At 59.8% G+C, this 23,109-nt stretch overlaps 10 protein-coding genes across 10 annotated transcripts in view; 4 read left to right on the top strand and 6 right to left on the bottom strand.

The window, feature by feature from the left end:
* Window positions 1-729: 729 nt before the first annotated feature.
* CHLNCDRAFT_50982 (hypothetical protein) lies at window positions 730-1,891 on the top strand (the record flags this gene model as incomplete). The annotated part of the gene is made up of 6 exons (XM_005849748.1): window positions 730-780; window positions 866-892; window positions 1,036-1,174; window positions 1,249-1,320; window positions 1,404-1,528; window positions 1,697-1,891. 6 exons carry the CDS (start codon window positions 730-732, stop codon window positions 1,889-1,891), a joined length of 609 nt encoding a protein of 202 aa, XP_005849810.1.
* An 86-nt stretch (window positions 1,892-1,977) lies between these two features.
* Window positions 1,978-2,417, bottom strand: CHLNCDRAFT_142925 (hypothetical protein; the record flags this gene model as incomplete). Its single annotated transcript, XM_005849486.1, has 2 exons — window positions 1,978-2,046; window positions 2,139-2,417. The coding sequence occupies 2 exons, from the start codon at window positions 2,415-2,417 to the stop codon at window positions 1,978-1,980; spliced, it is 348 nt and encodes a 115-aa protein (XP_005849548.1).
* Window positions 2,418-3,341: 924 nt separating this feature from the next.
* Window positions 3,342-4,777, bottom strand: CHLNCDRAFT_20838 (hypothetical protein; the record flags this gene model as incomplete). Its single annotated transcript, XM_005849485.1, has 5 exons — window positions 3,342-3,534; window positions 3,626-3,777; window positions 3,850-4,121; window positions 4,192-4,432; window positions 4,649-4,777. 5 exons carry the CDS (start codon window positions 4,775-4,777, stop codon window positions 3,342-3,344), a joined length of 987 nt encoding a protein of 328 aa, XP_005849547.1.
* Window positions 4,778-5,215: 438 nt separating this feature from the next.
* On the top strand, window positions 5,216-6,090 carry CHLNCDRAFT_142923 (expressed protein; the record flags this gene model as incomplete). Its single annotated transcript, XM_005849747.1, has 5 exons — window positions 5,216-5,329; window positions 5,432-5,510; window positions 5,617-5,699; window positions 5,816-5,875; window positions 5,968-6,090. The coding sequence occupies 5 exons, from the start codon at window positions 5,216-5,218 to the stop codon at window positions 6,088-6,090; spliced, it is 459 nt and encodes a 152-aa protein (XP_005849809.1).
* Window positions 6,091-8,617: 2,527 nt separating this feature from the next.
* On the bottom strand, window positions 8,618-9,220 carry CHLNCDRAFT_21126 (hypothetical protein; the record flags this gene model as incomplete). Its single annotated transcript, XM_005849484.1, has 4 exons — window positions 8,618-8,719; window positions 8,790-8,856; window positions 8,963-9,029; window positions 9,118-9,220. The coding sequence occupies 4 exons, from the start codon at window positions 9,218-9,220 to the stop codon at window positions 8,618-8,620; spliced, it is 339 nt and encodes a 112-aa protein (XP_005849546.1).
* A 617-nt stretch (window positions 9,221-9,837) lies between these two features.
* Window positions 9,838-11,148, bottom strand: CHLNCDRAFT_48645 (hypothetical protein; the record flags this gene model as incomplete). The annotated part of the gene is made up of 7 exons (XM_005849483.1): window positions 9,838-9,875; window positions 9,967-10,080; window positions 10,159-10,246; window positions 10,323-10,441; window positions 10,571-10,672; window positions 10,763-10,925; window positions 11,011-11,148. The coding sequence occupies 7 exons, from the start codon at window positions 11,146-11,148 to the stop codon at window positions 9,838-9,840; spliced, it is 762 nt and encodes a 253-aa protein (XP_005849545.1).
* Window positions 11,149-11,424: 276 nt separating this feature from the next.
* Window positions 11,425-13,088, top strand: CHLNCDRAFT_30376 (hypothetical protein). Its single transcript, XM_005849746.1, has 7 exons — window positions 11,425-11,456; window positions 11,760-11,840; window positions 11,941-12,034; window positions 12,145-12,215; window positions 12,313-12,368; window positions 12,469-12,598; window positions 12,711-13,088. Exons 1-7 carry the CDS (start codon window positions 11,454-11,456, stop codon window positions 12,720-12,722), a joined length of 447 nt encoding a protein of 148 aa, XP_005849808.1. The 5' UTR covers window positions 11,425-11,453; the 3' UTR covers window positions 12,723-13,088.
* A 636-nt stretch (window positions 13,089-13,724) lies between these two features.
* CHLNCDRAFT_50978 (hypothetical protein) lies at window positions 13,725-15,125 on the bottom strand (the record flags this gene model as incomplete). The annotated part of the gene is made up of 6 exons (XM_005849482.1): window positions 13,725-13,847; window positions 14,179-14,255; window positions 14,354-14,436; window positions 14,534-14,620; window positions 14,710-14,867; window positions 14,973-15,125. The coding sequence occupies 6 exons, from the start codon at window positions 15,123-15,125 to the stop codon at window positions 13,725-13,727; spliced, it is 681 nt and encodes a 226-aa protein (XP_005849544.1).
* Window positions 15,126-15,271: 146 nt separating this feature from the next.
* On the top strand, window positions 15,272-18,520 carry CHLNCDRAFT_59627 (hypothetical protein). The gene is made up of 13 exons (XM_005849745.1): window positions 15,272-15,318; window positions 15,586-15,600; window positions 15,826-15,845; window positions 16,009-16,205; window positions 16,334-16,496; window positions 16,619-16,785; window positions 16,897-17,039; window positions 17,133-17,305; window positions 17,431-17,613; window positions 17,752-17,880; window positions 17,993-18,147; window positions 18,225-18,289; window positions 18,410-18,520. Exons 1-13 carry the CDS (start codon window positions 15,300-15,302, stop codon window positions 18,412-18,414), a joined length of 1,434 nt encoding a protein of 477 aa, XP_005849807.1. The 5' UTR covers window positions 15,272-15,299; the 3' UTR covers window positions 18,415-18,520.
* A 412-nt stretch (window positions 18,521-18,932) lies between these two features.
* Window positions 18,933-23,109, bottom strand: part of CHLNCDRAFT_142917 (hypothetical protein) — a gene marked incomplete at both ends in the record, with an annotated part of 5,006 nt that continues 829 nt past the window's right edge. Inside the window, 11 exons of the mRNA XM_005849481.1 lie at window positions 18,933-19,124; window positions 19,222-19,281; window positions 19,386-19,445; window positions 19,576-19,696; window positions 20,338-20,531; window positions 21,928-22,057; window positions 22,149-22,225; window positions 22,325-22,373; window positions 22,484-22,596; window positions 22,717-22,773; window positions 22,882-23,020. Coding sequence (XP_005849543.1) covers window positions 18,933-19,124; window positions 19,222-19,281; window positions 19,386-19,445; window positions 19,576-19,696; window positions 20,338-20,531; window positions 21,928-22,057; window positions 22,149-22,225; window positions 22,325-22,373; window positions 22,484-22,596; window positions 22,717-22,773; window positions 22,882-23,020 — 1,192 coding nt within the window. The remainder of the gene's footprint in view (window positions 19,125-19,221; window positions 19,282-19,385; window positions 19,446-19,575; window positions 19,697-20,337; window positions 20,532-21,927; window positions 22,058-22,148; window positions 22,226-22,324; window positions 22,374-22,483; window positions 22,597-22,716; window positions 22,774-22,881; window positions 23,021-23,109) is intronic.

Below are 23,109 nucleotides of genomic sequence, written 5' to 3'. Positions count from 1 at the left end.
CCCACGCCGTGAGCAGTTGCAGCAAGCGGAACTGCCTGACAAGCTCCACATCAAGCAGCTTGGTGTTATTGACTGGCGCAGTCGGCACACAGCTGATCTGGAGAGGGTGCACGGTGATATTGGGGCGCCCATGCGTCTTGCACTCCCATACCGGCAACGTGAGCCTGCCCACCACGCCGAGCGGCCCATAAAACACAGCTGCCTGGCTGCCCGTCTTGTGCAACTCACAGCAGCTGCCATTTTCTGCTGCTAAGTGGCAAGGAAGCGGCTCCATGCTGGCCAGCTGGGCTTGCCGCTGCTGGAGCTGCTGCTGGCGCTCCTGCCGCTGCTGCGCCGCCCGGCCCGGCAGAGAGGCCAAGAAGGCATCCACGTCCGCTCCGAGCCGAGCCTCCCAGTGATCACGTTTGCGTCCTTGCCGGTCGCCCCAGCCTAAGAAGCCGCTGGGTGCTCGCTCATCCTCGTTGTCATCCCTCTCACCCCGCCGCCTGGCCTGCCCTGGCACATTGAAGGGAGCTTGTTGTCCTGGTCTACTTGCACGGGATCTTTTTGGCTGTGGCCCGTCTAGAGGCCTGGGGGCCGTGGTCTTGCTAACCACCTTCACCCTAAAGTGGTGGCTCATGTCCTAGAAAGCATATTACGGTTGCTGGGATGCCAACAGAACAAACGGGAGGGAGAATGATGCATGATTGAGGATGATGTCCCCAATGACCCTCCAGGTGGGGGGCCATCATGCCCATCATGGGGCACATCCTTACCGGGAGGCCTACCTGGGAATATCAGGTAGGCCCATTGCTCGGCCAATTTCCATCTGGAAATTCCCACGCAACCAAAACTTTTGCCCCCGACCTCACACTGCGCTATGAAGGAGGTGCTGCTGGTCATCGACATGCAGGTGTGAGCGCTCTCCATGTCGAAGCCGGCTGCTGTGCCGCTGCCTGCGCTGCCGGCCCGGCGCCGCCGCCGCGGCCGCCGCTTCCGCCTGACGCCACCCTTTTACTCTTTTGTTATAGTTTACATGTTCTCGCACTACCGCAGAACGACTTTTGCCTGCCGGATGCGGTGCTGTGCGTCAAGGGTGCCATGGCCTGCCTGCCTGCCGTGATCGCGGCGGTGGAGCTAGCACGCCGCAAGGCTGTGGAGATCATTTGGGTGATTCGGGAGCATGACCCGTCAGGTCGGGCCCCCCTTTTTTGCACCTGTCGGCCTGCTCAAGATCTCAACAATTCATCTGCCAAATGCACCTTGCAGGGATTGATGTGGAGCTGTTCCGAGAGCCCATGTTCAGGCTGGGGAGGAGCTCCACGGTTAGGGGAACGCCAGGTGGGCCTGCCTGACTGTCCGACTCTGAGGGCCTGTGCCCTCTGGTGCCGTGCCTGCCCAGCTGCCAGGCCTCGCCCTCGCAGGAGCGGAGCTGGTAGCGGGGCTGGCGGTGCGTCCCGGCGAGCGGATCGTCATCAAGAGGAGGTTCAGCGCTTTCTTTGACACCGAGCTGGATAGAGTATGCAGGCGGATGGGAGTGGGGCGCGTGGTGATCTGTGGGGTTCAGGCGAGTGCAGAAAGCAGGGGCGCTACAGGTCTTGGGGCTCGCGTTGCGGGTCTTGGGGCTGACGCTGTGTTCCCAGGCAGCTCGCCGCGCACACTGCTCAACCGCCCCAGAGCACCTCTCTCTCGCGCCACCGCTCGCTGCTCCCCGCAGACACCCAATTGCATCCGTGGCACCGCTTGGGACGCGATCGCGCTGGACTACCCGCAAGTCACGGTGCTGTCGGATGCCACAGCTTCGTCCACCGACGAGGTGCAGCAGGCCAACTTGTACGACTTGCGGGCGGTGTCCGTCGACACTCCAACCGTGGCAGAGTGGGCAGCACAGCTGGGCGATGTGCATGATTGAACGGCAAACCAGCAACAAGAAAAGAACAAAATTGCCTTCATACGGATTGCGTGTAGGATTGGTCTTCATTGTGTGTAACGTCCTGGTTATTGAGTTTCATTGCCACCGCAGCGAGCAGCCATGGCCGCAAAGTCCTCCTTCTGGAGTTCCGACGCCTGCGCTGGGTGGTGGGGCAAGCATGGGAAGGGGGCGTGGGGTGGGAACATTCTGCTGTCTTGCAAGCGCCCCCAGCCCGGCCACAGAGTACCCGATAGAAGTAGAGAAGCTTGTCCTCTTTGTGTCTCTCATCGTAAACACTGTCAGGGTGTATTCCATAAGGTGGAAGCGCAAGGTTTATCAAGAAGTAGGCTCCCGTGCGGATGTCCACATTTGCACTCGAGCGGTAGCTGCCGATCAGCAGATACTTCACCCCTGAGAAGGCCAGATTTTTCAGGGAAGCCACGACTCGGCGGCAGGGCAGGTGCTGCAGCGCGTCGCGCGTCAGAGCCAAATCGTAGCCACTGCCAGGCACCGCCTGAGTCGACATGTCCAGAACTCCAAAACTCCAGTTTGGCTGGCTGGCAAATGCCTCCTTGTTTCTCGCTATCACCATCCGGGCAACATCGAGGCCTAGGTAGCGGAAACCCGGACGGATGGCCTGTAGCTCTCCCAGCAGTGATGGCATCCATGCCATTGCCCCACATGGGACATCAACCATGGACGTAACATCAGCATGACTAAGCACGAAATCCCTGATAACGGCACGAGTTCCGACTGTCGCGTTCGGCAAGGATCCAGGCCCGCTTCCATTGCCATCTGTTCCCCAAAAATGGTCTGCAGTGCGTGAAAATGGGGGACTTCAGTGAGGGGCAAAACAAGTTTGTTGTAGCAAATAGGCGGCCCTCATTTCAGCTGGCAGTCACCCACAGCAACTAGAAGTATCACTACACGTGTCGGGCCACTGCGGTCGGGTGTTGAGTGTCTGTTGCTGTTTTTGGGGGGATCCACGAAGGCATTTTTGTACCTACCTGAATAAATGCGCTCAAAAGCGTCCTGCACTTCGTTCATGGGCTTCTCAAGCTGCGCCGCGGCCGCCGCCGCCCCAAAACCGCTATCTGCCTCTAGAGGGTATCGCTTTCCCGACAGACGCATCTGCACCTTTTGTAGGCAAAACGTCAAGCCCAAGAGCACTGCTGCGGCGAGTATGAACAGGCGTCGGAGCTTGGCACTCCGAGAAGAAACATGGCTCGCAGGGGGTCGTCGAATCAGCATGCTGGAGGATGTGGTTCGAGAATGGTCGAGGTACAGGCAACCAGCGTGATCCCTGTGTACCACCGTGCTGCTGGTGTACTTCGAGCGTGCCGCCGCCGGCGCCACCAGCATTTTTCCCAGCTTGCCATACGGGGGGAGGCAGAGTGATTGATTACATGACAATAATACCGTAATCCAACGTTTCCTGAAGCATGGAGTCCTAGCTCCTGCTCTTGACCACTGCAAACACTACCCCCGCCAACGTTCCGACCAGTATGGACGCCATGTTTGGCAGCGTCCAGGGCACGTTGAAGGCCAGCAGGCCAATGATGGCCAGCGGCACCTTGTTCAAGCTGCCAACCAGCGAAAAGATGCTGGGCGTCGTGCTGCTCAGGAAGGAGAGGGAGGCAAAGCTGCAGGAGCCGGCGCAAGGGAGCAAACAGTGTCGTGCACATGAGTATGACGGCAACGGTGCGGCGACCACCACTGTACACCCATCCCCACCTGACTGCAAAGCCTATCAACCCGCTGAAGCCCGCCACCAGCAAAAAGGTGGTGTTGTGCAGATCGGGCTCTTGCCACACCGTCTGCGCCTCGCCCGTTGCTGCCATGATCAGGAGTAGGAATGGGAGGCTGAGGAGGTTGTTGTAGAACACCTGGAGGGAGCAGCGGGCAGCGAGCGGTGGACGACCTGGGCAGGAGCAGGCCGCCTCAGGGAAAAGACGCACCATGGAGAACTCGCCCAGCTTCTTGCCATCGCTGGTGTGCTTGGCCACGCGGTCCATTGCACCGCGCATGTACAACGCATAGCCAGCCGTGAACATGCAGTTTATGATCTGCCAGAGGTAGCCCAGGGCGTCGAAGACCAGATCAGTGGCGGCGCCGCAGATGGCGGCCAGCAGCATCAGCGCCACGCAGCCCCACACATTCAGTTTGTATGTGCGGTTGTACAGCAGATAGTCGCCGCCGAGCACAAACAGGTTTGTCAGCTGCTTCAGCACTGCAAGCATGGCCATCGCGGTTTTTGCTGCGGGCGGCTGCAGTCAGCAACCGCTCACACGCGGCCTCACCTGTGACCATGCCCACATTCAGGCTGCGCAGCGCCCAGAAGCTGGTTCCAATCATGCCCAAAAACACCAGGTTGACGGGCAGCCAAATCTTGATGATGTGGCTGTTTAAGGGTTCCAATTTGACAATTCCCGCCATGGAACAGATCCGCACCGCCATCACGCTCAGCAGACACTGGGAGAAGAGCAGCGCGTTGGCCGACTTGAATTGGAAGGACGACAGCGCCACCTTGTTTAGCAGGATCTGCGGGGGGAGGAGGGCGCGTAAAACAATATGCAGGAAGCGGTGGCGGGCGGGTTGGTGGCGGACCCTGCTGCAGCCGGCTGCACGCAGGTCGCTCGAACCACCGCAACGTGCAAGAGCAACACGCGATGGGTGCAAGGGGGGTAGAGCGGAGCCAGAAGGCCCCGCTCTCCCCGACTTTCGCAAGATAGTCCTCCGAGACCTCTCTGAACTCACGAGCGCTGTACTAGATGTGCAGTAACCAGCACTGGTGTAGACGGCACGGTTCAGCCCCAGGCCGTGAGGTTGCCCCCCTGGGGAGAGCAGGGGACTGCTCTCTACCTCAGCTGGCTGGCTTGTACCCATTTCGGGAACCGAGCGAAGGAACAGGAAGGATGAACAGGAGCCTTTTGGGTTTTGGTGCCGCGCTGACATGGCAGCGCCGCACACAGCAGGCAGCCAGCACCAAGCTGTCGGCAGCAGCTCTTGGCCTCGCGCATTCCTGCAATGCTACCCCCAGCTTTCGAACACCCTAAATCAGCGTAGACAGAGACACTGACATGGCGGCGCCGCAAGAAGAGGAGCGGGAAGCACGTTCAGACGACGATGATTGGGCTCGGCAGGGGCATTTTGGCAGCCCAAGCTCACATGGGGTCCAAGAGGACCAACCGGCACGTCGACTGGCTCGAACTTTCAACAACAAGGAGCTGCTCTTCACTTCCTCCTTTGAATATGTTAGTGCAATTCGGCCCTGCTGGTGTCGGCTTGCCATGCCAGGTCCCCCATGGCATGTCACCTGCAATGATGCAGGCGCGGCACCAGCACATCGGCAACCTGGTCTTCCTCCTGCGCCACTATGCGGCCACCAGAGACTGGACCCGCCTTGCTGGCTTGGTGGCCACACTGATGGCCTGTGACGTAGGGCCTGCCACCATGCTGCCTGTGCCGCATCTGTTGCCTGCATGATCCAGTAAGGGGTTGCCTGCTTCTTTCAGGTCTCTGCCTTTTGTTTGTTTACAGCGGCCTGAGAACCTGAGCGACGTGTGGATGTTTCGGCACCCCGACAGCCGCGCGCGCCTGGCCGAGGCGTTGGGAACAGGTGCGGACAGGCAGGTATCATCCCCACCGCCAGCACGACACATACACACACCACTCACCTACCCACCAACATACACAACTGGTGCTGTGTTATGTGGTATGCGCAGGGTGGCTGCTGCTGAGCCAGCATCCTGGCGTGCTAAGCTACGAGCAGTCTCTGCGGTATTTGAAGCAATGGGCGGCCTACCAGGTGGGATCGATTGTGCAGGATAACCCAACTTGCCAGAAAGTCGAGTCTGGCCATCCACAGAACCGGTTCAACGCAGCTGCCTCATCTGCCCCCCTGCTGTGCTCACCGCCTTGCAGCTGGCACCAGCGGGCAAAGAGACGGTTTATCTGAAGCTTGCACAGTTCAGCAAGGAACAGGTGCAACATGCTGCACACCGGTTAAAACTATTCTACTCGATGGCTGTGACGGTTTCCTCCAAGTGTGACAATGCACGCGCAAATTTCTGCAGGGGCACGCCACAGACGCGTGGGACTTGCTGAGCACACAGACCTTCTCCACAGCCCCCGCCGAGGGGGAGCGGAGGGCACTCATGGCCAGCATCAGGGCAGATGCCTGGGCAGAGGTGCGCTAAACCATTAGTTGCTCTGCTTTTTCCTGCTGTTATCCTGCGTGTAGCTGCGCCTTGTCTTCATACGTTTTCCACCATCTGCCTGGGGTCCTCTTGCTGCGCTGCAGACAATGCGTGGAGGCGCAGACCTCCTGCCAGGCCCCCCACAGCCCTTGGGCAGCCCCAACAAGCATCGCCGCAGCGTGCCACCGCACCCTGGTGGTTGGCAGCCCTGGCGGCATGATGCACACGCATGGGCGCGCAGCGGCAGAATGGCCAAGGAGCTGCACCAGGATGCGGTGGAGTGCTGCAAGGTGGATTGAGCGGGTGGTGCTAGCAGAGCGGTGGGTGGGATTGGTGGATAGTCAGTGAAGAGCATGTATTGGATTGCAGGCAGTGACAGGATTCTTAGTCACACCTGGTTGTGCAGGGAGTGCTTGAGCAGCAGCCTGAAGGAAGCCATATGGCACACGTGCTGGCTCAGCTGCAGCTGGCAGCAGGCGGCGCAACCAGTGAGTTTTACGGTGCATATGTTTGCCGGGTGCTGATTGCAACCGTATGGCATGCCAATCGCATCATCGGGCTACCCTCCTTTTGCCGATGCAGACGCTCTGGCCACAGTGTCCTTGCTGCGGCACCAAGTTCCCTTGAACACTGACTTTGATGGCATTGTGGCGCTGTTACTGGTTGGCCAGTCAACCCAAGACGTGCAGCCGCAGGAGCAACAAGGGCAGCAGACTGCAGCTGCCCTGACTCGGGAGGTTGCTTCAGAGGCCGCAGACTGCTGCTGCCAGCTGCTGGCGGCCAACCCCTCGTGCCATGGAGCAGCACTGACGCTGCTTGCTCTGCATGAGCAGCAGCCGCTGCCACTTGCACAGGTGGCTGGAGGGTGTAGCTCCTACCTTGATGCCCAGCCGCCTTCGTGGCTCCCCCCGCTTGTGGAGCTAAGAGGTGCAGTGCATTGCAGCTGGCTTGCGTAAGTCATTTCCATTTGGTCGCTTTGCGATTGAATTGTAACTCCCTGCTTGTTCTGTTCACGCTGTTTGCAGTATGGCAGCACCTGTCGAGCGCCCTCATCCAGGTCGCAGCAGCAGTTGTGAGACAGCAGCAGCTGCTTCACGACCTGCAGCAGCGGCGGCAGGCAATGTTGCCCCAGACTTTGCGGGAGGCGCAGTTGCACCAGACCGAGACGAGTTGCAGACGAACGCATCAGCGGCTGCAGGAGTTGACTGCAGCTGCTGAAGAGGTGCAGGGCTGCCTACAGGACGCGCTGAGAGTGTATCGGGAGTGCTGCTTGGTCATGGAGGTGGGTGGTTGCACACTTGCATGGTCTAGGTAAGTGGAGACAGGTAGCCAAACAGCTTCGTGACTGCTGCTTGAGGCGGCGCCTTACTCTTACAGTCGGTCCACCGCTTGCCAACACTGTATGACACATGATCCTGCATGTTGCAGGGACGATTATGGTGGAGGGATGCACACCTGCTGTGCCAGCCGGCCGCCACGGTGTTGGCCTCTCTGCGCAGTGGAGCTGCCAGCCCTGCAGCTTTGATGGCATTAGCAGCAGTGCATGCGTTTCTGCACCCCTTATGGCAGCAACGAACAGTGAATGAGTGGCGGTAAGGACTTGTCATCACCACGTCGCTGCTGCCAATGCTGTATTTGCGCAAGCTATGGATGTTACGCCTTCAATCGACAATTGTGCCCAGAACCTTACGCATCTGTGCAGGACCACCGGGTGCACCAGCACGCTACCTCATGCCATGCAGAACCTGACGACACGCCACACAGCTGCGGCACTGGCACAGGCAGGGTACATGCAGGAGGCGGGGGCGCTGCGAGCGGCTGCCAAGCTGTGCAGGCGGGCAGCGGTGGCCAGGAGCGAGCGGCACGAGGCTACAAGCAGCGGCGCGGTGGCATCGCTATTGTCACTACCAAAGGTATGTGTGACAATGCTGTTTCCCTCTGGACTGACCCCAGACTTCCCGAATCTCTGATGGAACAGGTGCACTTGCCCTTTCCTCTTGCTGTCCATGCAGCCCTCAGCTGGAGGACTGCCCGCAACACAGGGCGTTCTGCAGCCACTGTCTGGCCAGGCGGCCTCACTCCCGCCACAATGGTGGGCTGGCTTTCCACAGGAGTTTCAGGAGGTGCAGCCAGCAACCGCACCCGAGAACGAAGCATCAGGCAGTGTTGCAGGGCGCCAGACGGATGCAAGAGCAAGACTGCAGCAGGGGTTCCCAAAGAGTATGCAGCAGCATGGCAGTCGCAGCATTTTGAAGGGCTCTCTGCAGGAGCGGCAGCAGTCGCCACCGCGTGCTGAACCCACGGCAGGCAGGCTGGGACGCCGGGTGCAGTTCCAGCTGCCAGGCTCTCTCCCTTATGCGGCCAGCCAGCCTCCATAGCTGGCGGTAGTTGAAGCAATCTTTCACCAACTGGCTCAAGAGGCAGCACGGTCTTCATGCAGAATCGACTGCCAGAGCTGCATTTTAGTGTAAGTTCGACGTTGTTGATGTGTAAAGTACAGCTGATGGCGCAGTGCAGTGGTGCCGGATCAAATGTCTGAAAGGAAGTCAAAGCGTGCAAGAATGAGCCCCTTCATCTTCTCTGCCTCGCGCTCCGCCCGCTGCGCCTGCTTGATGGCCGCCTCGGTGACCTGCACCACATCAGGGTGGACGCGTCACGAGTGGAGAGCGGAGCCACAGTAATGCGATAGGCAAACTCACCAACTCCAGGCCTGGCGGCGGCTCTCTTGCTGCATCCAGCTGCCCCAGCAATACGACGTTCTCGCCCCTGCACAGCCAGATGCACAGGGAGGGCGCGTGCTCTCCATGCTGGACTCGTGTCAGAGCAAACCTCCGAGCTTCGATCAGGCCCATGCATACGGCGTGCAGCTCACCTGACAACATGCAGGCCCAGCGGGATCTCCGAGTACTGCTGCCCCACTATGATGCGCTCCTTGGCGCCTGCGACATTTCGGTCGGCCACAGTCAGGATGCCGGAACTGTAATGTTCATCAGGCAGCTGTTAATGGGTCAGCTGTTTTTCACCCACCTGACAACACCAAGTTGGCAAATTGGTCAAATGAGCACAGCGTGCCTATGATTTTGCGTCCGTCACGCAACTGCAGGGGTGCGGCAGTGGAAGAACAGACCATGACATGCCAATTGGAACACATCAGCTATCTTGCAACACATCAGCCTATCGGCGGGTTCCACAGACTCCGGGCGCACCTGCACCAGGAGCAGCTTGTCCAGCTCCTCCACCAGCGCCAGGCCCGGTGGCGGCACATCCTCTATGCTGGGCGGCAGCGCGATGGGTTCTTCCATTGATGTCCCGCTTTATGAAAAGCCAAGAAAAGGGTAGAGATAGGGAACCACAACGCCTTTTCGGCTAGCAATCGTCCACGACGTGGTGGTGGCTTCGCGAGCTAGCGCACGCCGGTCCCCTCCTGGCGGAGGATGAGGTTCGGGCTACACGACCCGATAACTGGCCGCCGGCAATACAGCGGCGGCGGCGCCGCGTACTGCAGGGCAGCGGCGCGAGCTCCCATCCCAGAGCCACGTCAACGTTCCTCAGGAGCGCCAACTGCGTTTTTTGCCGTGCCTTTTGCCCATCGTTAGCCAATCAAGCCCAATGCGCCGGCCTGCCTTGCAGCTCGCCCAGACCGAATTGCAGGAGAAACCAGCAGCTGCCTGGGCTGGACACAGAGTCGTTGGTGGGCAAAAATCAATGCAGGATGGAGTTGTTCAACATCTGCAATTGGAAATCGCATCATCCCACCATGGCCCGCTTGCGCCCCCGCATGCGCACTGCGATCAGCAGTCAGTTGTCGTGTCAGTGCCTGCAGGCCGGGGACAACGCGGGCAGGACAGCGCCAATACCACTTTGGGAGAGCCCCACCTTCGGCAAATCGGTTGAGAGTGCCGCTCCAGTACTTGGAAGCACGGCGGTAGGACTCCAAGATCTTGTCAAACTGCAAGCAAGTACCAGCCGCCATAATGAGGCCACGTCCACCTGAGGAGGCCTGATTGCACGATCAGCGGCTCCAACCGCCAGCACGTACCATGGCTGCTCCGGCTTCGGCATGGGCACTGGCAAATGCCCGCTCCAGCACATACAGGTCCACCGCCTTGTCCTCTGGGATGGTGGTGTTGTAGCTCAGCCCAAAGTCTATAAGCACCTGGGACAGCCACAGGCAAATGAGGTCGTTCAAACCCATGCAATTGAGCAGGCTGACCCCACGGACAAGAACCCACCAGCTGCTGGTCCGCTTGGCGCAGCATCATGTTGCTGGTGGTCAGGTCCCCGTGCACCAGCCCGCCGTCGTGCAGTTTGGCAATCGCACGTCCCACAGACAGCAGCAGCGTGTCTAGATCTGCAGGGCGGCAGCAGCAGCGGATAGTGGCAGGTCACCCAGACCGTCTGTAGACAGATTGAACGCCTGCCACCTGATCACATGACCCCCATGCCACCCCCAAGAAAACAACATGTGCATGTCTCGCACCTGCCTCTGCCAGGCTGCGCTGCTGCAGCAGCGCTTTGATGCTGTGCCCCTCAACCCGCTCCATGTAGATGCAGCTGGCCACATGGTCCACCAGGTGCAGGACTGCGGTGCCAGCAGGGCAGGGTCTGCAATTGCGCTGCGGCTCCACTGGCCAGGCGCACCGATGACATGCGCCACCAGCTGCCGCCGCACCTGGCGTGCGCACCCCCAGCTTGCGGGCCCGCATCATGCTGCGCACTTCCTGCTTCAGCCGCGAAACGGTGAGCTTGGCGTCCAGCAGCGGGTGCCGATACTGCTTGCTGAACCGTTGCTTGACGATGATGGGCCCGGCATGTAGGCTGCCCTCCCACACCCGCTGCACGTTAGGAGGGGACGCAGGAGCAGCTTCGGCAGGGAGGCAGCAAGCAGGCAACGTTAACATCAATCGCCTGATCACTCACCGCCTCTGCCCCCTGGCTGTGCAGCTTGAACCTGCTGCTGTCAAACTGACTTGGTTGCTGCCGAGCCGCCGGAATGGCGGTCGTCTGGGGTGCTGTCGCCGGTGCCGCCGCCGCCACTGCCAACCCCGACGCGTCCATTGCTGTTGCTGTTATTCTCCCGCAGTTCAGTTCTTGTGGAAACACAGCAACAGGACTAGCCTAGTGCCGGCAATAAACAGGCTCTGCAAGCCTGCAGCACGCTCCTATTAGCTGTGTGCCGGAGTGATTTGGCATGCAACAACGCCGTTAATGTCGACCACCATGCAGCATTCTGCCTGCATGCTGCTGCGATGTATTCCTGTGCTGTTGCTTTCTCGAGGCCCTTTGGCGCATGCCCAAAACTCGCTCGATCGCTTTACTCAACCCCTTTTGTATCGAAATAGTGGAGAGGCAACTGTGCAACCATGGTGAGCACACGTGCATGCGTACACACCGCATGGCTTGGAGTCATTGCTGCAGCTCAGCTGTCGCCTGGCCGAGGTCAGGGCATGTAGCTTGCTGGCCATGCCGCATTGATGGCTTGGGAGGGGCGGGCCACCGGTGATCGCCATCTGCCTCAAAGAGCGCTCACGCACAGCAGCTTCCCGGCTGGGTTGTGTTCCAGCCAGCGCCTGGGAGGGTCACGGTGTTTCCACCTCGCACCGTCTGGCCTGCCCATGTCGCCACCCGCCTGTGTGCCCTTCCCAACCCCTGCTGTGCCCCCGCCCCAGGAGCGCACCTACATCATGATCAAGCCAGACGGCGTGCAGCGCAACCTGATTGCGCCGATCCTGGAGCGCTTCCTGGCCAAGGTACGGGAGTCGCCCAGCACTGCGAGCCGTGCCCAGCACCGAGCTGGGACCGCATGGCAGAGTTGCATCGCTACATGTCCTCTGGATGATCTTGCTGCAGGGCTACATCCTTCGCGGCCTCAAGTTTTTGACGGTCTCCAAGTCGCTGGCGGAGACCCACTATGCGGACCTCAGTTCCAAGCCCTTCTTTGGGGGTGCGCAGCCTGGTCTTCCACATTTTGACCGTTCCCCTGCAATCGATTCACACACCTGCCCCCCCCCCCCCCCCCCCCCCCCCCCCCCCCGCCCCCGCCGCCCCACGCAGCGCTGGTTGAGTACATCACCTCTGGACCGGTGGTGGCCATTGCGCTGGAGGGCAAGGATGTGGTGGCGCAGGTTTGGCGCAGCTGCCGCCCTCTGGCCTGCTTTCTTTGACAAGCAAGGCGTTTGCCAGTGTTCATGTTTTGTTCAGCCAATTCATTTTCTTTTCCAGGGTCGTAAGATCATTGGTGCCACAAATCCGGCTGCTTCTGCTCCCGGCACCATCCGGTGCGTGAGCGCAGCGACTGTTTTGGCTTGGCTGAACAATGTGACCAGATTTTCGTCTTCAGCATGTTCAAAACCAGCCATTTTTGCAACTTTCGTGCAGGGGAGATTTTTGCATTGAAGTCGGACGGAATGTCATCCATGGGTCCGACAGTGTCGAGAGCGCTGAGCGCGAGCTGGGCCTGTGGTTCCCCGAGGGTCTTGTGGACAACACTCCGGTGCTGCTCAGCCAGGTGAAACTCACCGGCAGCTTCTCTTCCGTTTGGTGCAGCTCAGCGAGGTGGTAATGCGAAATAACTATGTGCCTGTTGGTTGCCTTACCCGACTGCCGTTCCATTGGTGCAGATTTACGAGTGATCAGTACGAGTGACCAGCCGGGGGCATCATGAAGGGTCCATGCGAAAGCGCCAGAGAGAGGCTCGCATCGTGGAGCGAGCTGGCAGGTGTTACATGAGCAGTCGTCAGGCACTGGGCAGATGTTCAGAGGGGAAACTGTTGACCTTGTACACATGCCTATGCTTCTGCCGGGGCCTCCGCACAGATCAGTGCAAAGTCGGCCACCAGCGAGATGTGATCCGAGGGCCAGGATGGTGAGGGCAACGCGCAGTGCAGAGTTTGCAGCGGCGGCGGCTGCAGCACGCCCAGAGGCAGGAGACGATAGTCGTGTGCCGCACCGTCAGAGCCGTCCCCTGGGGTGTACCAAATGTAGTCCACACAGCCTATGAACCTGCAGGTGGGGCCCACCAGGGTGGTTCATGCACCCACCGAAAGAGGGATGACAGCAGGCAGCTCGCAGGAATGCTAATCTTACTTGTCATGTACAGTGGTGTACGGTTCCTGTCCCGTCACTACCCTGTATACCGAGTCGATGGTGAGAGGGTGCCGGGCCATCAACGTGCTGCCGTCGCCACCCGCCGCCAAGCGGGCGTCTGCTGCGCTCCACGGCCGCATGCTGTCGCGGCTGTGCTGCTCCAGTGGCGGCGAGTATGGTGGTCCCCGCAGCTGCCGCTGGTACTCTCCGCGGCCAGACAGCGCAGTACTCGCTGCACCCAGCACCAGGGCTGGTGGCTGCCCGGGCCAGGAGGAAGCAGGCGCCTGGCTGGTGACGTTGCTACAGGCGGCGCCCTGCTGCTCCAAGAACGACTGCTGCAATGCTCTCCAATCGTGCCCTCTGGACTCCACCTAAACCAATGCGATGGCGTTCACAGCAAATCAGTGTAATGTTGGGGGGCTATCCAGACCTCCCAGCAACAGGTACCTGTCCAGACATGCGGCGGCGATCGTGTTGGCTCAAGTCCAGCTCGCTCGCCATCAAAAACTGATGCATGGGAGATCCAGCAGTGGAGTTAAAATCACCCATTACCATTGCAGCAGCACGTCGGCCGCACCGCGTTTGCTGCTGCAGGCACAAGCTGTTGACGTGCTCCAGCAGCGTCCGCACTTGCTGCAGCGCAGGAAGAACCCGGCGCCAAGCAGGCTTTCCTGGGGCAGGGGATGGGGGAAGCAACCACGCGCGAGTGGCAGGCAGCAGTACAGACAGTACTAGCAGCAGCAATGTTACCGCTATCTTCAAATCTCCGCGTTTCGGGTTGAACAGAACGTGGGTTTGGGCGCAAACCAGCAGTGGTGGCCCGCCAGGTGCCGCTGCCGAGCCTGCGCCAGCTGGCACAGTTGCATCCTCCACCCAATCCTGTGCCTCGCCTTCGCTGCTGCTGTCGAAGCGCAGGTGGCGACTCTCAGCCTGCCGGCGCTTCTGCCCAGACAGGCTACCAGCACTGCCGTCGCTGCTGGTCTGGCCACTGCTCCCTCTCACCCGCCGCTGGAAGACGAGCAGCTGCGCCACGTTGTCCTTCATGCCCAGGTCCTTGAACCTGAGGAAGCGCTGATCGACTGCAGCTAGGGTGGCAGCCCAGCGCACACGTTTCGTTTGGCTTGCTCAAACGATGGACTTCCATTTCTCCACGTGGGCTGGTTGAAGCCCTGCACACCTGGCTGCATGGCATTGATGCGCCAGAACATGGCCAGCCCGTCGCTCCTGTCCCCTGTGCGCTTTGTGAACACGCCCTCATAACTGCACATGGAGTCGGCAGGCCGACCAGTCATTTTCAGCACGGGTGCCAGCTCGGCAAATGCGTGACGAGTGCCACACATAGAAACCCATCACGCACCCATGCGGCTGCAGCGCGTGCTGAAACTCGGGGAACCTATCGACCTCCTGAAGGCACACAATGTCCGGGCTGTGGTGGAGGATTTCCCTACAGGCATGGCAGAAACAGAACAGTGCGCTCATGCTCTCCAGCAGCAGCCAGTCTCAAGGGGGTTCCGCCATGCCGCCACCTTGCACCTGATTATCAGCCGGCTCCTGAAAGACCACTCCAGCGAGAAGCGTGGGGCTGAAGTGTAAAGCTCTTTGTGCTCCTGGGCCAGGCAGTCCGCCAGCACGTTGTACGACAGCACGCGGAAGCGCCAGCCGCCCTCGTTGCCCCGGATGGCATGGCTGGCCTGCAGCACAGATCAGTACAGGTGTTAGGCGTTGCAAGTCAAGAACGAAACCTGCTCCTTTGCCCTGGGCAAAGCCTGGGTCGTCCAAGGCCGACAGGGACCCACCTGGGACTGGACGTACTGGCGGTGCCCAAATGGCAGCGCTACGTCCTCTCGCTGGTGGGAGAAGCGACAGGCCGAACCAAACCTACACCTGCCTCGCAGGAAGTGGCGGCACAGCTCGGGCACCCGGTGCTTCACGTATGCTGCCTCGGCCATAGGTGTGAGGTATACGCTAGGCAATTCGGTCTCTTTGCACGTTACGCAACCCAAAAGCGAGACAGTTGTCCTCCACTTGTACTTCGTGTCCCGCAACGTAAAATTCACTCGAGCCCCTCCAGCCCTCTCTCTTCACTCCTGAACCTCGTCAGTTCGACCCCCAACTCGAGCACCATGAAGATAGCATGCATTGGTCAGTATTCGCTGCCTGCTTGGGGTTGGTTGGGCCGCGGCCGAGATGGCGGCTTGTTCGCCGTTCACAGCCTCCGGGCCCTGGGGGCATGCATCTGGCAGCAGCAGCAGCGCGGCATTCGCCGCGGGGTGCTGCTGCCAGGAGCGCGGGGGGCAACAGCAGTTGAACTCAGCCGCCCGCCGATCTGGCTGGCCCATGGCCTGCCTTGTCCTCTCAGTTATCAATGACATGCGTGCGCGTGCTTGCTGCCGCCGCTGCTGCCTGCAGGCGCCGGCTATGTGGGTGAGTGGCGTGCCGCCGCCGCCAACGCGCGGCGCGGCGGCAGATTGGCAGACAGCAGCGGCAGTTTGCGTGCCTGCTCTTGCTGCCTGATTGGGCTCCATCACATGCATGTCGGCTTGCGCAGCTTGGTTGTGCAGCCACACACCCTGCTCTCCGTCCACTCTTTGTGATAACCCGCGCAATGCCTGCCTGCCCGTCCCCTCCCCCCTCCTTCACGGCTCCCAGGTGGCCCCACCATGGCCATGGTAAGAGCCTCTCGTGCGGGCAGCTGCTGCTGCTATGCTGCAACCTGCCGGTGGCGGCGCTGCGTCGTGCCTGCCTCCCTGCCTGCCTCTGCCGTCGTGAAAGCGTGTTACCCCTGCCGTCACCGCCTCTGCCCGCTCTTCCCATCTTTCCACTGCAACCCAGATCGCCCTCAAGTGCCCCGAAATCGAGGTGGTGGTCGTGGACATCAACGAGGCGCGCATCGCCGCCTGGAACAGCGACAAGCTGCCCATCTATGAGCCTGGCCTGCTCGAGGTGGTGCAGGAGGCACGAGGACGCAACCTCTTCTTTTCCACTGACGTCAACAAGCACGTGGGGGAGGCAGACATTGTGTTTGTCAGGTGAGTTTTGCACATGGGCATTTAGGCAGATGGTTTGCCTCGCCATGAGTGCAATTTGCTTTGCTGTGGCTTGTGAGGCCGAGTCCTGGCGGGCTTGTCTGTTCCAACACCCCACTATCTTGTTGCAGCGTCAACACCCCCACCAAGACGCGCGGCGTGGGCGCTGGCAAGGCCGCTGACCTGACCTACTGGGAGGGCGCTGCTCGCGTGATTGCCTCCGTTTCAAAGAGCAGCAAGATCATTGTGGAGAAGTCTACTGTGCCCGTCAAGACGGCGGATGCCATTGAGAAGGTGTGCACAGGCAGCTGGTGGACATGCCTGGGTAGGGGTGAGGCCGGCGGCAGGACCTCCCAAATGCCCATGCACCTGCTGGAATCCCCTCGGTAACCCCCCCCCCCCTTTTCACCGTGTAGGTGCTGCGCCGCAACTGCAGCAACCCCAGTGTGCAGTTTGAGATTCTGTCCAACCCTGAGTTCCTGGCAGAGGGCACTGCCATCGAGGACCTCATGGCCCCCGACCGCGTGCTCATTGGCGGCAAGGACACCGAGTCGGGGCGCGCCGCCATCGCCACACTCGCCAGGTGTGTTGGCGCCGTTTCAAGGTGTCTGCTGATCTCAATGTCAGCTGCCTACCAAACCCAACTACTATACCAACCTAACTAACTCATCATGATGGCCCTCCCCTTGCGCAGCGTGTACGAGCACTGGATTACCAAGGATCGCATCCTGTGCACCAACCTATGGTCTGCTGAGCTGTCCAAGCTGACCGCCAACGCATTCCTGGCGCAGCGCATCTCCTCGGTCAACTCCATTTCCGCGCTGTGTGAAGCCACCGGTGGGTGCTGGCAGTGGTGTAGGGGTGGGGGGGAGGGGAGTGCGATGGGCAGCGACGTTGACCTAAGCCTTCCACCGTCCCCTCTCCGTGCAGGCGCGGATGTGCAGCAGGTGTCCCGCTCCATCGGCACTGACTCACGCATCGGCCCCAAGTTCCTGAACGCCTCGGTGGGCTTTGGCGGCAGCTGCTTCCAGAAGGACATCCTCAACCTGGTGTACATCTGTGAGACGGTCGGCCTGCAGCAGGTGGCCGACTACTGGCACCAGGTGCGTTACCTGCTGGGCTTTTCTCAGTATGCTGGGGGTTTTCGACCTCGACTGTTGTTGGTGTTGCTGCCTTGTGGGTTGCGCTCATCCATAGCTGCTTACCCCACCCGCGCGCCTCCCCGCAGGTCATTCTGATGAACGACTTCCAGAAGCAGCGGTTTGTGGAGCGCGTCATCAGCGCCATGTTCAACACCATTTCCAAGAAGAAGATCGCGGTGTTTGGCTTTGCCTTCAAGAAGGACACGGGCGACACACGGGAGACGCCCGCCATCGATGTCTGCCGAGGCCTCATGGCGGATGGCGCCAATGTGGGTGGCATGACTTGAGCTGGCGGGTGCCTGTTGTGCTGCTTGTGCAAGCGTGGGAGGGACGCGCAGTCGGCTGGGCAAGCTTCATGCCATTGCGCCGCTCATTCTCGCTGTAGCCGTGTCACCATGGGCTTGCAGGTGTGTGTGTACGACCCCGAGGTGGAGGACAACCAGATCTACCAGGATCTGGGCACCGAGAAGTTTGAGTGGGACCACCCCAGCCCGCGGTCGGCGCCCATCTCCAAAACAGCCATCGCCATCAGCCATGTGAGTGAGGGTGGTGGGGCTGCTGCAGGCTGTGCATAGCTTGTCGTCCCCAGGGTGGTAGAAGCACAGTCGGAGCCACCCATGCTGCCTGCCGTGCTTGCCCGCTGCGTAGGACCCCATGGAGGCGGCCCGCGATGCGCACGCCATCTGCGTGCTGACCGAGTGGGACCAGTTCAAGAGCTACGACTACCAGGCCATCTACGACAGCATGGTCAAGCCGGCCTTCATCTTTGACGGCCGCAACATCCTGGACCACACCAAGCTGCGGTGGGTTGGCGGGTGGCAGTGTATGAAGTGCAGGCAGACGGAGCGTCATCATCGCCTATCTCCCATTGCACCTGCAGGGATATCGGCTTCATCGTGTACGCGCTCGGCAAGCCGCTGGACCCCTTCCTGCAGAAGCAGTATGGCAAGTTTGCTGCCATGTGTGCTGCGCGCAGTTCAGCATGCTGCGGGGCAGTCAATTGTTGCCGGCTGCCAGTGCGTTCCCATGGGATTGACACGTGCTGGACTGCTTTTTCTTGTGCAGACTGATCGGCCCTCGACCCCAAACTGAGCTACCCGCAGATGGTTTGTTAATTATAGAGTGCTTGCAATCCTTGCCTTCACAATGGTCTGCTCTTGTAACTTATTCAGCATTTGAGAGTTGGAAAACATGGAAGTTATGCATCAGGCACTGACTCCTCCTTGCCTGGACCTGTTGGTCTGTCCGCGTTTGTTATGATTCCAGGGCGGTGTGTTCAGGAGCCGACAAAAACACACAACCTGGGTTGCCTCATGCAAACGTCGCCACCTGAACAAGTGCAAAATCTGAACGAGGGTGTGCCGTGATACCTGCAGCAAGCCAAAGCCATGCTTCTGTTGATAAACCAGATTCTAGCATTTTGTAGGTTCTGCATAGTGCCACCCATATACGGGTAACACACAGATGTCAACCCAATTGAAGTAGTGGGTCAACAACAATCCAAACAGCCTATCCTCACAGCGCCTGATACCCACCCACTCAGTGATCATTCGTCATATAGTGCGAGCTGAAAGAGACGATGCCATGTTCAAGGTGATGCTATGCGCTCTTGCGCCTGCGCCTGTAGCGGCTTGAGAGCCGGTTTGAGCGTGAGGTAAAAATTGGCGTCTCGCCAGGAGGACTGGGACCTTTCGGCCAGGCTGTCAAAGCTGCTGGGCGGCTGTATGGGTGAGTCAAACCCCTGATTTCCAAAGCGCAATTCGTAACCCATCGAGGTGTACTGCAGGAAGAGCAGCTTTGACGGGTAGCGTCCGGTCAAAGCTGGCAGGCGAGCACCAGGAACGTCTTAAGCGTAGAGTGGTACCACCAATGCTCACCAGCTCAAACATGTCGTTGGACGTGGCCCCGCTTGCAGCTGCGAGGGCAGGCCCGTTGATCTGTAGTTATGGGGTGGAGCGGGCACGTCCATGAGCAGGAGCTCCTGAGATGCCGAGGTGCCTGGCTTGCTGCTGCACACTCGTTTGCACCTCTTCCCCTTTACCTCTGCTAGAATGTACTCGGGGCGAACTGTGGACATGAAGCATGCGCCACCACCATAAGCCTGCAGCAGGGCAGGGGCCAGCGAAAAAGTGGCGAGGTGCTTGGACGGGTAGAAAATCTACCTCTTTTCCTCGACACAGATATGTGCACACCAAACACATTGGCCTCTGCTATGCAGAGGTGCCGCAGACCTTGCTTTCGTACCCCTCCACGTCAATCTTCATTACCCCGGCCTGGCCGGCGAGCGCCTTTGCAGCGTCGCCCAGCAAGTCGTCGAGGCGAGCCATCTCGAATTCCCCCACCTTGACCTTTCTGCGCAAAGGTACAGGCAGCAGCTGCATCTCGGTTCCGCCTTTGCTTGGGCTTGGCTTCATTCAGGTGCAAGCCACGTGTGCTCGGCAGTTGCTGAGGTCGTTGCAGGTAGGTGCACATCTCACCTGCCCATGGTCGCGTTACGGGCATCCGCCCCGCAACCTGTGTTCCCGTTGCCGCTGTTGGCAGGGTCAACATAGAAGCTGCACTTTGAGGGCGAATCGCTCAGCCCCTGCAAGCAAGCATGCCACACAAGGGTGGGTGCGGTGCGCACACAGTGGTCAATGCAATAATAGGGTGTAACTGTCTCCCCCACCTTTGTGAACAATAAATATCTCTTCTGCATGTCTGGATTCTCGCATAGTGTGCGCCGGATGCAGGCAATGTTCTTGTCCATTGGCTCAAAGCCGATCACTTGGTACCCCATTGCCGCTGCGACCAAGCCGTGCCAGCCCACGTTGGCACCGACATCCAACAGATATACTTCCGAAGCAGCCAGCCCCCTGCTCTGCAAAAAAAAAACAATGTATGAGACACGCACAAGCGGGCGCGCGGCAAGCGAGGAGCGCATGCAGGCTATACATGCCTGCTGGAAAGCTGCCAGCTTGGTCAACATCTGTCCCGTCTCAAAGGGCTCCCACCCGCCCAGGTCGTTTATGAATCCCGATACGAAATCGTGGTCATCGTATACCCACATGTGGAACGAGACGTTTGGGCCACCACCAGGCGGCGACACCAGTGCCGTTGCACGCCGAAGATCTTTGGCGCCTTCAGCCAAATCGGGGTGCTGCTCACAAAAGGCGGCCGCTTGAAGCTGCAGCTCCTCCTGCACGGCCTGCAGCGCCGCCAAAGATGCCTGCCGCGCTGCCGCCGCTGCGGCGGCCCCACTGTGAAGAGTCGCCGCGCCTGCGCCGCCACCGATGCTTGCCTCCACTCCCTGCATGCAGCGCCAGCATTCCTCACGGACTGATAGCCCCCTTTCCATACAACACAAAGACAGCGCCCTCGAATTGTGCTTGCAACACAAACCTGTCGGGAGGTGCTGCTGATTTGCATGGAGCCGGACCGTGAGCCGTGAAAAGGGGTTTGGAAGACACTGCCAATCGCGAAGCCCGCAAACAACAGTCCTGCGGACAGCAGCGTCCGCTTGGCGCTAACGTGGCGAGGGGCGAACCGCATTGAAATTGCACTCATGGAGAAGAAGAAGATGTGACCAAACACGGGTGACTCAGGGGGAGAAACGGTGGCAGCGACTTTCCAGAGGAAGCCTGCCGCCACTCCCTCCCCACAGGAGGCTGTCAGGCTGGATCTGGAGGGTTCTGAGCTGTCGGCGGCGTCTGTGCATACAGTGATCGTCGTGATGTGCGAATCTGCACGTTGTAAGCGAGGGCACTGCGAACAAGGCGGCGAACCGCCGTCGCCGCCTGGCGGGGCGCAACGCCGCACCGCTCGAGAGCAGCGCGCGCTGTGGAAGTGACCAGGCCCGAGTGGGACACGGCGACAGGGAAGCAGGTGACCTGCCACCCCTGTTAGGGCTCCCCTGCTAATCGTTTCCAGGCTGGCCAGCATCGCATCTAGGCCACGTGGCACTTGCAATGATGCAAAGACCTGGCTGCAAATTCCAAATGGAGTCTGTTCATTTGGATGAAGGATCGGTGTGTCGATGCGTGCGCTGCGATTGGAAAACGTTCAGAGCTCTGCATTTTTGAAAGTTTGATGAAGGGTGTGCACCCTTGTTGCAGTCAGTGCAGTCAGTGTTACACCACTGCACAAACACAAATACGACTAAAGCCACTGCCTTGCATGACTTACATTGATTGAAGGAGGACTCGTGTGGCTGGGCCAGCACACCCTCGTGCACGGCTGAGGCCGGTGGATTACGCAATCTCATAAGCGAAAGATCAAGTTGCTGTCCATGGGAGGCACCGTAAACCTCCAGGAGCATTGAACAAATGAATCTCACACTCCCTCCCGGAAAGTTGAGCTCCTGTGACGAACCAGGCTTCGGCTGAGGCTCCCCGAAAACGCGCCGATGTTTATCGTCGATTTCAAGCTTCCCACCGAAGTGCCCATGGCGATTCCCACTGTGGGGGATGATGCAGTCGGCACCGCCACTGCCCCACTGGATGCTGCAGCAGGAGGTGGGTCCAGGAAGCGCGCGTTCATTGTGCTGTCGCCAGGGGGCAGCGCCGGAGCCTCAACTCCGATACAACAAACTGCCACTCACCCACGGGCGGCAGAGTGGGCTGCGCTGCCGTCTGCTCCGTGTCCTCGACGTAGTGGCCCTCCGCAATCTCCTCGGCCATCTCAGCCTCGTCGCCCTTGCCGTACACCACAGTGCCCGTCACGAGTACCACAAAGCTGCAAAGCGGCAGGGCAACAGCTTTATACCTGTCACCAGACCGCTGCTGGCAGGCTGAGGGCAATGGACAGCACCAGTCGGGGGGCTCACCCGGCCGCCTGGATCCAGCTGTACACGCTCCAGCTCTCGCCCAGCTTGCCCATGCCAAGAGGGGTGTAGAACAGTACCTGCACAGGAAACTTATATGGAGAGACCATGATTGCTGCCAGTGGCTAGGTAGACCACGAACCCTATGTGTTTGGCAGCCTGCAAGGCCCAACACGCACCAGGTCCACCAGCCAGACAAACAGGGTGCGCGTGGTCTCCAACACCGTCCTGCATCGAGCAAAAGCACACCTGCAGCTCAACACAAGGCACGCTGTGCGAGCAGCCACCCAAAGATGGTCCCAAATCTGGATGGTGCAAACAGCAAGAACCCAACCTACCTGAATACAGCCCCCAGGTGGCCGGTGACGCACATGCCCGAGACATTGTACATTAGCAGCGCAATGGCATCCACAATCAGCACGGTGGCAATCACGCTACTGTGCGTGATCATCTGCAGTGCGGGTGCTCAGGGACTACCATTCAAAGCGGCAAGAACTTGCAAATTTCAAGTGGCTGGAACAGGCCCGCAGGAAGAGGTGGGTCCGGCCGCAACTCCTGGCAGCAATCTCACATGCCAGGTATCCACAGAGTCCTCATGCAGGCCCTGACCATCCACGCCGGGCAGGCGCTGCAGATACACAAGCAACAGAAACAATGAGGGCGGCGGGTGGGAATGAGTCCGCTGGAATGCATCGGCCGTTGTGTTCTTGATGGCATCTTGACACCGCCAACACACCTGCACGATAGGCAGCACCAGCAGCAGCATGGCAGAGGCTCCCAGCACGCCCTCGTAGCCAACAATTTTCAGGGGCGGAATGGCCAGGTCAGCCATGAAGAAGTCTTCAAATGTGATTTGCGCGGCCTGCACGCACTGGCTGCAACATGCCATCCAAGGGAGGTTGTCGCATGCTGTGGAACTTGCTTGGCCTCATGCATGCTGCTCAAGTTGCCAATGCAACGTACC

This window comes from Chlorella variabilis, assembly GCF_000147415.1.
Source record: "Chlorella variabilis unplaced genomic scaffold CHLNCscaffold_5, whole genome shotgun sequence".
Classification (NCBI taxonomy): domain Eukaryota; kingdom Viridiplantae; phylum Chlorophyta; class Trebouxiophyceae; order Chlorellales; family Chlorellaceae; genus Chlorella; species Chlorella variabilis.
This window is presented reverse-complemented; position numbering and strand designations above follow the sequence as displayed.

Coding starts and splice junctions, on each gene's coding strand:
- CHLNCDRAFT_30376 (XM_005849746.1), top strand. Junction 12,216..12,312: donor GCAAGGATGTGGTGGCGCAG/GTTTGGCGCAGC, acceptor TTTCTTTTCCAG/GGTCGTAAGATCATTGGTGC. Junction 12,369..12,468: donor TCTGCTCCCGGCACCATCCG/GTGCGTGAGCGC, acceptor ACTTTCGTGCAG/GGGAGATTTTTGCATTGAAG.
- CHLNCDRAFT_59627 (XM_005849745.1), top strand. Junction 17,040..17,132: donor CGCGCTGTGTGAAGCCACCG/GTGGGTGCTGGC, acceptor CTCTCCGTGCAG/GCGCGGATGTGCAGCAGGTG. Junction 17,881..17,992: donor CAGCCATCGCCATCAGCCAT/GTGAGTGAGGGT, acceptor CCCGCTGCGTAG/GACCCCATGGAGGCGGCCCG.